Genomic DNA, 12,295 nt, shown 5'->3' on the forward strand with positions numbered 1-12,295 from the left:
TTATAACTGTCAACTGGACTACTACCTATAAACCCTACCTCAAATCTCACCCTCTCTAAACAATGTTATAAAATACTACTTAGCTTCGTTGAATCACTTGACAATAACACTCCTTTGCTCAGGTCTTTTTATTAATTCCCCATTATCTACAGAACAAAGCGACCTCTAATCTGATCCTGATCGATCTTTCTAGCCCTACCTATCTCCCCTACCCCATTGGCCACATGTGCCCTATTGACCAGCATAACTGAAGTATATTGGCTGTTTCCCTACCAGACCCTGTGCTTCTCACCATCTTGCCTTTGATTATACTGTCTCCTTTATATGAAAGACACGACCCCATCTTTCATTTCCCCTAAAAGACTCAACCATTTCATGAAGCCTTCTCTGATTCCTCTAGCCAAAAATAACATTTCCCTTCTCTAAACATATTACATCATTTTATATCAGTTTATATCAGTTTATATCAATTATAATCTGCTTTGTAGTTCACCAAATTCTTGACATCTTTCAGTCAACCTCGAAAGCCTGAGATTTTATGGTTGAGATTTTGCTCTATCTGAGCCAGGTCACTTACATAATGAGTGTGCTTAGCCTACTGCCCAGCATCTACATTCCAGCATGTTTCCTCTATATTTACCAGTAGAAAGTAGCTTTCTGTGATGGGTCTTAAGGTACTTAAAATTTCCTAATACATTTAATTGCCTTTTTTAGGGGGCAGTTATATGTCATTGTTGAGTTTTATGGTTTAGGGAATTTGGAGAGTTTGCTAGACTTCTCATGAGTGTTTAAGAGACTTTGTGTTCATGTCTTATCTCATCAACTACTATACAAAGTACTTCTTAATATTAAATATTTTTCATTTTAGTGAATGTAAACTTTAAACTGAATCTCTCTGTTATCATGTTACAGATGGCTTCCTTAGCAGTATCCAGCTGGCCTAAGCCCATGCCATTGATTCCATGTCTGTCTTGGTCCACAGCATCTGGGGTCTTCACTACGGTAATTTAATTGCAATTAATATTTAGATAATTATATATAATTAACGGTAATTGTTTACAGGGTTCCAAAATCACCCCCAGCCTTGGTGATTCACTGGAAGGAATCGCAGGACTCAGTATATAGTCATACGCACAATTAAAACTTATTGCAGCAAAAGGAGACATTACAAAATCAATCAAGGGAAAAGGCACACGGAGCAAAGTCCAGAGGAAAGCAGGCATAAACTTCCAGTGGAGTCTCTCAGGTTGTATTTAATTCCCTCAGCAATGAGTATGACAATATGTGCAAAGTGTTGTCCATCAGTGAAGCTCATTTGAGCCTAGGAGTCCAGGGTTTATATCAGGGGTCAGTCGCTTAGGCACCCTTTGCCTAGCATGTACTAAATTCCAGAAGGAAATCAGGTGTTCAGGAGAAACTACATTGTTTGTATAAGCAGTTTAGGCACAGTGACCCACTTTATCATTTTGGAAGTTTTATATCAGGGTAAAGAACTGTTTTTACTAGTCAAGTTACCGGACTCTAGTCAAGGGCCAACCTCACAAGCAGGCTTGTTTAAAGATAGGAAATCTCAGGTCTGCTCTGTTAATTTTTTTCTGCACAGTAATAATAATAAAAACTATTGGACAACATGCTTTATACGTGTGATTTGATCTTAATTTAGTTTGTTATTTCAGGGCGTGCTAAGTAAATCGATTAATTGGAGGGAGCTAGAAAAGCAGTATTATACACAGACAGTTTATGAAGAAGAAATTATTCACATGCTTGAATACTGTGGAGTAAGTATTTTTAACTTCTGCAGAACATTGTGGGGGAAATGTTGACCATGTTTAATGATTCAGATTTTTAAAAAGAATGGCAGTTTTGTTGTGTTTTTTTAACATATATAACTTTTTTGTGTGTGACCGCTCCACGTGACTTGTGAGATTTTAGTTCCCCAGCCAGGGATTGAACCCATCTCTCAGCAATGAGAGCACGGAGTCCTAACCACTGGACTGCCAGGGAATTCCCTGAATTGCAGATTTTTAAAAAGCAGTACTATTTTTTACTTAATAAAATTCTTCATTTTAAAATAAAATACAGAAAATCATGCAAAGCAAGTGCATAGCTTACTATATTTATTAAATGGCTAACACATTTGAAAAGAACTTGACCACCCAGCTCGGAACATAGCACCTAACCCACAAACCACTTTCATGTGTCCTAATCAGAAGACCTTTCTCCCCCTACTATTTAGTTATCATTATCCTGATTTTTATAGTGATTACTTCCTTCTGTCAAATATGCATCCCTGGACACTTCAGTTCTTTTATTTTATGGGTCTTTTAAGTGTCTTTTAATCTATAAGTTCCCTTTCATCCTTTTCTTTTCCTTATAATTTATCTATTGAAGAACTTGGGCTATTTACCTGTAGAGTTTCTCACAGTCTAGATTTTTGTTTGCATTCTCATGATGCACTTTAGCATATTCCTCCGTGTTCTCTAGTGCCTGCAAATTGGCAACTAGGTCTAGAGGCTTGATTAAACTCAGTTTATCCTTCTTTGGTAAGAGTATAGGAAGCAGATAATGTCTGGCTGCTCTTTTTTGTGGTGTAAGCAGCCGTTGATGCCTAATGACTGTGTCTATTATATTGAGTATTGCAAAATGCTGATACCCTAATTCTATCCTCTTTTTTCATTTATTAATTGGAATACTTTGCTTTTTAAAAAAGCCACTTCCCTTATCAATTATTTGGTTACTTCATAGTTCATTTCATATACCTAAATTTACCAATTATCAGGGAAATGAGTTGGTTCTCTGTTATTCTCCTAAGGTGACCAATTCTTCTCAGAAATGTTTTTTTCTTTTCATGAATTTTAAAATTTTGCACATTCAGTTTAAAAGTTACTGTGAACCTCAAGAAACCTCAGGGAAAAAAAGGAATCTTTCTTCTATCAACAAGGACTTTTTATTTGTAATTACATCAAAATAAAACTTACTCTTGGGGCTTCCCTGGTGGCGCAGTGGTTGAGAATCCGCCTGCCGATGCAGGGGTCACGGGTTCGTGCCCTGGTCCGGGAAGATCCCACATGCCGCGGAGCAACTAAGCCCGTGAGCCATGGCCGCTGGGCCTGCGCGTCCGGAGCCTGTGCTCCGCAGCGGGAGAGGCCACAGCAGTGAGAGGCCCGCATACCACAAAAAAAAAAAAAAAAAAAAAAAAAAACTTACTCTTGTAGGGGACTTCTCTGGTAGTCCAGCGGTTAGGACTCTGCACGTCCACTACAGGGGCACGGGTTTGACCCCTGGTGGGGAAGAAGATCCAGCGTGCCTTGCAGCTTGGTCGGGGGAAGGGGGGAAAGGAGGGGGGGGAGGCGGAGGTGGAGGGGGAAGGGGGAGAGGGAGGCAGGGGGAGGGGGGCTCACTCTTGTAAAATAGGTCTATTTGGCGGAGCCTCAAAGGGCAGTTAATTACTCGCCTAGGAACTTTATACAAAATAGCTCTCCCTGTTAGCTAGTTCCTGATACATATAATCAGAAAGATAATTATATTTGAGAGCTTATGAGAAAACCTAACATGCATTTTTTAAGGGAGGTTCATAAATTTGGGCTCTCTGAAATGATAGTGTATTCTTCTTCAGCCCTTTTTCTCTGTGACTCTTGCTGATTGTATACAAGAGTCCTTTTGTCTTAGTTAGAACTAGTTCACAGTTACGAATATTCAAGAAATATCAAGCCAGCTTCCTTTTTTTTCATTTTAAAAACTGTGTTTTCCCAATCAAAAGAAATTAAATTTGTTGATGTACTGCTCTGAATAATTCTAGGATGCTTTGACCTTCCATTTCCTGATGTTACTAAACTTCCTTTCCTTCCTTTTCATATTTCTGTGATGTGGATAGCGTTAGTGATTTGTTCTGCTAACCAGGTTGTTGTGGTTTGTTTGTTTTCCCTTGCCTTCAACCCATTTTTCGTTCTTTTATTTTTTAAATAGGTTGTATGGTCATATAGTTCAAGCATCGAAAAGCATAAAAAGAAGTATAGTAAAACGATTCCTACCCTTGTTCCCAGTTTGCCTAGGTCCTATCTCTGTCAACAAATAACCCACTATATTATTTAGTATTTCAAGGAATTTTTCAAACCGAGAGAAATCTCAACTTTTCTTTCTTCCCTTTTCTTATGGACAGTACACAAATGTTTCCTTTTTCTTTTTCACTGCTGCATAACAGCCTATTATATGGACTGATGTACCATGATTTATTAACCAGTATCTTGTTGATGGGCATTTATGTTGCTTCTCATCCTTCACTATTAACAAACAGTTCTGCAATGAGTAACGTACATACATCAGTTCACAAGTGCAAATTCCTTGAAATGTTGTTGCTGAGTAGAAGGGTATAAGCAGTTGTAATCTTAGATTTTGTCTAATTCTAGTAGTGTGAATTTACACTACCAGCAGGAACATATGTGTCCATTTCCGCATAAGTTCATAAATTCAGTGTGTTATCAGACTTACATGGTTTTTTGGTCAACCAGACAGGGAAATTTGGTATAGTTTTTATTTAATTTACTTAAGTAGGGACTTCCCTGGTGGTGCCGTCCAGTAGTTAGGACTCCATGCTTCTACTGAAGGGGGCATGGCTTCAATCCCTGGTCACAGAACTAAGATCCTGCATCCCTCAGCAAAAAAAAAATTTACTTAAGGATGAGTGAAATTGAACATGTTTATAAGTTTTTTGTTTTTTATTTATTTATTTTTGACTGCGTTGGGTCTTCGTTGCTGCGTGCGGGCTTTCTCTAGTTGCGGCGAGTGGGGGCTGCTCTTTGCTGTGGTGCGCGGGCTTCTCATTGCAATGGCTTCTGTTTTGGGGAGCTTGGGCTCTAGGCACACGGGCTTCAGTAGTTGTGGCTCTCGGGCTCTAGAGCGCAGGCTCAGTCGTTGCGGTGCACGGGCTTAATTGCTCTGCGGCATGTGGAGTCTTCCCAGACCAGGGCTCGAACCCGTGTCCCCTGCATTGGCAGGTGGATTCTTAACCACTGCACCACCAGGAATGTCCAACCTTGATAATTTTTAATTTTTCTCAGTTCAGCCTGAGAAAGGGATTTGGGGTGGCTGGTGTATTACTGCCAGGATGCACTCATAAGAATTTTAGAAGTTCTAAGGTTAAAGCAAATCATGGATTTCAAAACTTTGGCAATAAAAAACATGACACAGGCAGGAATTCCCTGGAGGTCCAGTGGTTAGGACTCCGTGCTTCCACTGCTGGGAACCCAGGTTCAATCCCTGGTCAGGGAATTGAGATCCTGCAAGCCACAAGGTGCAGCCAAAACAAAACAAAACACATGTCACAGGCTAAATGATACTCTTTACTATTTAGTAAGAAACATTCAGCAATAAAGTATCATTTATCTTCATTCTCAGTTAAATTTTGACATCTCTTTTCTCTTTTTGTTTTTATTATGGCAAAATATACACAATATAAAATTTACCATTTTAACCATTTTTAAGTGTACAGTTCAGTAGTATTAAGTACATTTACGTTGTTTTGCAAACATCACCACCATCCATCTCCAGAACTTTTTCATCTTCCTAAACTGAAACTGTGTATCCATTAAACAAAACTCTATTCACCCCTCTTTCCATCCCCTGGCAACTACCATTCTACTTTCTGTCTATATGAATTTGAGTATTCTAGGTACCTCATAAAAATGGAATCATACAATATTGTCCTTTTGTGTCTGGCTTATTCATTTTGCATAATGTCTTCAAAGTTCATCCATGTTGTAGCATGTGTCAGAATTTCACTCCCTTTTAAGACTGAATAATAATCTATTGCATGTATATACTACATTTTGTTTATCCATTTATTAATTGATGGACATTTGTGTTTTCTCTGTTTTAACAAGGTTGTTAAATAAAATCCTATTTATATTAAATGACATTTTCTTTTCTTTCATATAATCAGACAGATTCTTTCAAAATGGGACAAGAGTTCCTGAAACACTTCCCTAGCAGTGCAGACAAGCTAACTAACCTTAACCTGGTTTCTAGAACTTTAAATTTAGATATGGCGGACCAAGTTGTATCCCAAAAAGCTGCTGAGTGCCATAAATCTAGTAAAACATCGATCAGTGCCACATCAGAAGGACTCTTGTTGCAAGATACCTCTAGGATGGGGTGCTTCAATCAAACACTTTCAACCAACGAAAGTAGTTATACGCGTTGTAATCCTCAGTCATACCACCTACTCAGTAAAGAACAAAGAAGAAACACTCTTCAGAAAGAATCTTTAATATTTATGAAAGGAGTTATGGATGAATGTACTCATGTAGCAAATTTCTCAGGTATTAATTTTTATATGAAATTGAAAATATTTGCTGATGATATGTGATAATCATGCTGATGATATGTAAAATATGTGAAATATTTTTAAGGATGCTTTACAAGATAATTTCATATTTTCAAGAATATATTTATTGTTGGCTCCACAATGTGTTTTCTAAGATAAGTTGGTTGTGTAAATGTATCATATTTAAATTTTATCCATGAAAATCTAAGACCATTTTATTAGTTCTTTAAAAACATTGGGTTTTGTATCTTCTTTAGAATATTCATCTCAATTTTGTATTAGAGATGAATATTATAACGTTATGGTATAGTATAGTCGATTTTTTGACTTAATCAAAAATTTTAGTTTGGCAAATGTTTTACTTACTTCATTGTATGGTGTATTTTATTCTCCAATATGATTACTAGTATTTATGTAAAATTCTTAGAGCTTCTTAAAAGTATATATGTTGCATCTTAAAAAAATCCTGTACCTAGTTCCAGTTGACCCAAGCCTCATCATAGTGGTTCAAGCCAAAGAAGATGCCTATATTCCACGAACAGGAGTTCGGAGTCTACAAGAAATTTGGCCTGGTTGTGAAATCCGATATCTAGAAGGGGGTCATATTAGTGCTTATCTTTTTAAACAAGGACTCTTCAGGTAAGATGATTGGTCTAACAGGTGTCTATTTGTTGTTTGTTTGGGGGACTTTTTTGGCTCAACAAATATAAAGATTGGGTATTTTTATTATACATTTTAGCTCTCTTATTTCCTTCCTGCCTCTCTCAATTCTCACATTGTGATACTCTTTCCTATCTTGTCTTCTTATTTTCTTTTCCTTCTAGAGAACTAGGAAATAGCATATGATAGGCATGCTTTGTTGTGTGGTTTTACCCTCTTCAAATATTAATAGCTAGGTGTTTTAGGGTGTAGGGAGGAACATTAGGGTTTGTAAAACTCGCTTTGGCTCATCATGAATTTTTCAGTCCACTCTGATGTTCTTCTCTCAGAATGACCTGAGTATCTGTGGAATAATCTAGCAATGTTTTTCAGTAGCAGGTGAATATTGAACCCTAAAAGAGAAGTGAAATACTGGTTTTATTGTTAATAACCTTATATGACTCTGGTGTTTGCTAAAATTTATAAAGACTTTTTGCTATTATTCTAGTTTTTTGATAATTTTTATTTCTACTTCTATTCAAATTTTATTGTAACAGGTATCATTGGAGTATTTATCATTAATGGTTAAATTAGTTCACATAAAGTGCTTAGACCAGTGCCCTGTGCAGTGTTCCAAAACTGCCAGCTGGATAGCGGTATAATAGAAGAATGCGTGTGCTGTATGTGTGACATGTTTTAGTTCTTTTTAACCTAAGAAGTAATTCTTTGTATGTTGTTGCTTATGTAGTTCAGTTTATAGATATCACCTTTCTGAGGTACATCTAATTCTCCAAGTCTGTAATGTCCTCAGGAATATAGTAACCCTTTCTTTTTATAGTACGATCTTTTAAAAAATACTCATTTATCAAGCATTTGAGTCCCTGTTAGTTGGTGAGTGAGCAGACTACTTATCCAGTACTCAAGTGACCCTCTGGCACAACAAAACTAAGACAAAAACAAACGAAAATTGTGAGTACTTAGTGTTGCTAGGGTTGCTCAAGAGTCTAAAGTTCTGTTATACATGTGAATGCAGGGAACGCACATGCTTGTTTTAGTAAATCGTTGTCAAATTTCTTTTACTCTTTTATGTATCTACGTGGGAGTGTGGCTGAGAGGCATTAGGAAGAATAGAAGTCAGCAGTAAAAACTCTTAAGTGCTAATCTGAAGGCTTCATTTGAGAAAGAGATAAATGTTAGCTATCAACATGTGCCAGGTACTAGAGCAATTGCTTCATACGTTATTTTTAATATCACCTTTACACAGAAACATAGGAAACAAAAAAGGTTAAATAACATGCTCTGGTAGAGTAACTGCTAAGCCATTTGGCCTCTCCTACTCCCCACTAGTCACTTCAAAACCTAACAAAGTTTAGATGGCATTGGAGTAGTAGAATTTTACAGATTCAGGCTTTTCATACCCCAGATTTTAAAATAAAACAAGCCGGGCTTCCCTGGTGTCGCAGTGGTTGAGAGTCCGCCTGCCGATGCAGGGGACACGGATTCGTGCCCCGGTCCGGGAAGATCCCACATGCCGCGGAGCGGCTGGGCCCGTGAGCCATGGCCGCTGAGCCTGCGCGTCGGGAGCCTGTGCTCCGCAACGGGAGAGGCCGCAACAGTGAGAGGCCCGCATACCAAAATAAATAAATAAATAAATAATAAAATAAAATAAAACAAGCCAATCCTTTATGTGCTCTAATAATTTGGGTTATTTAGAACTGATTGATAATACAAATGAATGAGACCATTCAAATGATTTTAAATGCATATGTATATCTTTACTAACCCTCCTCATACCATGTACACAAGGCCAGATTGCAACCCTAGACCTCATTTTTTAGATTTTTGAGCCAAATACACACAAACATTATACAAAGCTTTGTCTTTCCAACAAATTGGAAATCACAGTCTGTAGCAGGTGCCAGTTTTAAAGTTAATCTTACTATCTTTTTAAGGATGTGAGGAAATGCTTAGTCAAACAAGTATAACACAGGATTAATATGATCTCAGTTATCATTTAAACTGGGTGAAAGTACAGACATAAGCATTAAAAAAAAAGCTTGTAGGAAAAGATTAAATGTAGATATCTTAGAGTGATGGGATTATGACTTTTTTCCCTTTTTCTGACTTTTCTACAATGAAAATATATTTGCCAATAGGAAAAAAAATAAGGCTTAAAAATAATATCTTATGAACCTGGGCCAGATCAGTTTGACTCTTCCTTTCCAATTAAAATACTAAAATACCTAGTGGAGTTAATGTAGGAAACTAAGGCTTTTAAGTTCAGTTGCTATATCATAATCTATGCAGTAGATTGAATACTACATTTGAAAAGTTCTATAGCCAGTTAATTTTCAACAAGTAACAGAATAAAAAGAAACCAGTTCCTTTTCATTTTATCATTTCATATTTTATACATAAATGTATACATATATTATATAAATTTAAAGGCACAAAAAAGTGCTTCATAGGAAAAGATGGCATTTATGAACCATCGGTTGGAAGTACATTTGAAGTTTTCCAGTAGTGGTGAAGTTACATGGATCCAAACACTCACCCTCGCGTACCTGCCTCTTCCACAGCTATTGATATTTGGAGAGGAGGTCAGCTTGCAAGACACAGGTTATTTGGAAATAACTTATAGTAAAAACACTGTCTGTCCCCCTTTTTTGCTAATTACTTGTAGTTTTTCTTTCGTATTTAATTTTAGGCGCGCCATCTATGATGCATTTGAACGCTTCCTCCGTAAATACGCTAACTAATGGGATCACTGTATGTAACCAGTGCAGCCATCATGTTTCTTACGAAAGGAGTTTGATCCTTTGATGATGTGAAGAACAAGCAGACAGCACTATATATCTAATTGCTGTCAATTTAGTCTGGAATTCAGTGTTACAGATCAGTCAACTATAATCTTAAAATACATTTGAATAATGGTAAACCAATATTTGGATGAAATAATGCTGAACTATTTTGTACTATTTGTGGGAATCCCATAAAAATCAATATCTAGTCTGTTGTTGCTATTTATGTAAACTTTAAATTTTTAATTATGAATAATTTATTAATTTAAAATAAATGTATTCATAGAAACCCAACTGGTTTTTAAAGAACTGCTAAATCAAACTTAGTTTGTAATATGTCACCCTGTATTGTATATATGCCCTTACATGACATTTCTATTATTGACTTGATTCGAGAAACATGTTTATTTCTTTTATGGATCCACAGTGAATTTATAATCTTATTTTCAACTTTAATTTTCTGCCATGGATACTTATCATGTGTAAAATCAGTTTTAACTTTGAATACTAAAAAATCCTTTTTGCTTTCTACTTAAGTACTTTTAATAATTAAATTGAATGTGAGAATGCAGATAAGATGCATAAGACTTGGCTAAACTTAAAAACTTTGCCAAATATTAGGTTAGAAAAAAATGCCAAACATTTTCCCCTACTTGAAAAGTTTCAATTCATGAATGCTGAAATAATGAAAGACCTATTGCAATAATTAATAACTGTTTCTTAACATTTTCTTGTATACATACTCTGAGTTTGTTAAACATCTAACTTTAGGCCAAGTACTTAACAGCTTTGATTTTTTAATTTCAGAAATTAATGGCCACATATGCAATTGATCTGTCCATATAAACTTTATTTTACAGAAAAGTTATAATAACTAGTAACTTTTTAAAATGGAATATTATATGGCTACACTTGGTGCTTTCGTTTTATTTTATTTTACTTTAAATTTTTTTGGCTGCACCGCACGGCCTGTGGGATCTTAGTTCCCCGACCAGAGACTGAACCCGGGCCCTCAGCGAGAGTGCAGAGTCCTAACCACTGGACTGCCAGGGAATTCCTGGTGCTTTCTTTTTAGGTTAAACTTCTCAAGCCAAGAACTAAAATGTTTTTAAAAGTAGAAAATATTTGGGGTTTAGAAATAATATATTTGAGTTTTATTTTTTTGAAATATGTGTTGTCTGTGGGTTATTTTAAAATATGTATTCCTAGTCTAGTAAGGATATTTGAATTATAAGATGCCTTTGTAGCTTTTTAAAGGAGATTTTATTTGTCCCTCTTATGCCTCCATCACCTTTTTTAAAACTATTTTTAAATGATTAATGTGAAGTCACTGATGGCATACAGTGTTGTAAATTCTGTAAAACTACTTTGACATAACAAACAAACATGGTTACAGCCATTTGAGCTATAGCAATTTTACATGTTCAGATTAGAACCTTTACTTTTCACTGAAAGTATGAAATCTAAAGTTCTCCAACAAAATGCCCTTTAAAGATAAAGTAAACCTTGTTGGTAATTGAAGTACAAGTATTTTCTTATGTATTTAGTGAGGTGATTGAATGCTTTCTGAGCAATGGCTTTAGGTGAAATCAGTACTTTATTTTTCACATAAATATTTCCTACTAAGCAACAATGTACCATGGTATGTAACTTTCTGTTGGTAAAAGAATGAAATTTCATTTCAGTTTAATTAACTCTTAGGCATAACTAATTTCTCCCAAATAAATGCGAAAGAGGTGTTTTCAAAATCTCTTCTCTTATCCAGATGTTCTAGGACAACTACCTAAAGAAGTGCTGTCTGCCATTTTGAAGATTGGGAACATAAATTGCTAGAAATTCATTTAGCCCAGAGTTGCAAACTGGCAATCAGTACAGGACAGCTTGTCCCACAGTTGTTTTATTCAGTGTGCATAATATCTTGAAAATTTTTGAATTTGCAAAGTCTTTAGACTGGGTATGCATTCCCCAGTTTGCCATAATCCACCAAACTCCAAGCTCTTGTATTAGACTCCTTCACTACTTTGTGTTTCCCACTTAGCCCTGAAGACATCTGAGCCTGACACCCTGTGGTTAAAAAACGTTTCTGAATTTCATGATTTGATAATGTTGTAAGTACTATTAAATCATTTTAGCATATGCATTTTAGATTGTTTCTTATGAATGTAAATTTTAAGGTGATGCTTTCTTTTATAAAGATTATTGAATTATTGACTCTGTAACTGAAATTTTTAAAATCATTTCCAAATATTTTTCACTTCACAATAAAAGTCTTAAAAATTAATTACTTGTTATGTTCAAGAGGTATTATTCTAAACGCAGAAAACCCGTGTCACATTTGATTAATATAGCCAAAGTTGAACTAAGTGTGTGTTCCTTCTTAGTAATATTATGACCCAAACAATGTAAGGCAAATATAAGCAAAGGAGTCTCTAGCAAAACAGTATTCAGTATCTACAACAAGAGCCAAATTTCCCCCCAAAATATGTGTGATGTCAGGGAAACCAGAATTCTGACGGACCAATCTAAATGTTGT

At 35.9% G+C, this 12,295-nt stretch overlaps 1 protein-coding gene across 2 annotated transcripts in view; it reads left to right on the forward strand.

Moving 5' to 3' along the window:
• Positions 1–12,034, forward strand: part of ABHD18 (abhydrolase domain containing 18) — a 42,262-nt gene extending 30,228 nt beyond the window's left edge. For both annotated transcript variants that reach the window (XM_067036657.1, XM_067036658.1), the window contains 5 exons: positions 913–1,002; positions 1,677–1,778; positions 5,939–6,317; positions 6,799–6,961; positions 9,669–12,034. In XM_067036657.1, coding sequence (XP_066892758.1) covers positions 913–1,002; positions 1,677–1,778; positions 5,939–6,317; positions 6,799–6,961; positions 9,669–9,720 — 786 coding nt within the window. In that variant the 3' untranslated portion in view covers positions 9,721–12,034. The remainder of the gene's footprint in view (positions 1–912; positions 1,003–1,676; positions 1,779–5,938; positions 6,318–6,798; positions 6,962–9,668) is intronic.
• The last annotated feature ends 261 nt before the right edge of the window (positions 12,035–12,295 follow it).

The sequence above is a fragment of the Kogia breviceps genome, chromosome 6 (genome assembly GCF_026419965.1).
Source record: "Kogia breviceps isolate mKogBre1 chromosome 6, mKogBre1 haplotype 1, whole genome shotgun sequence".
Taxonomy (NCBI): Eukaryota; Metazoa; Chordata; class Mammalia; order Artiodactyla; family Physeteridae; genus Kogia; species Kogia breviceps.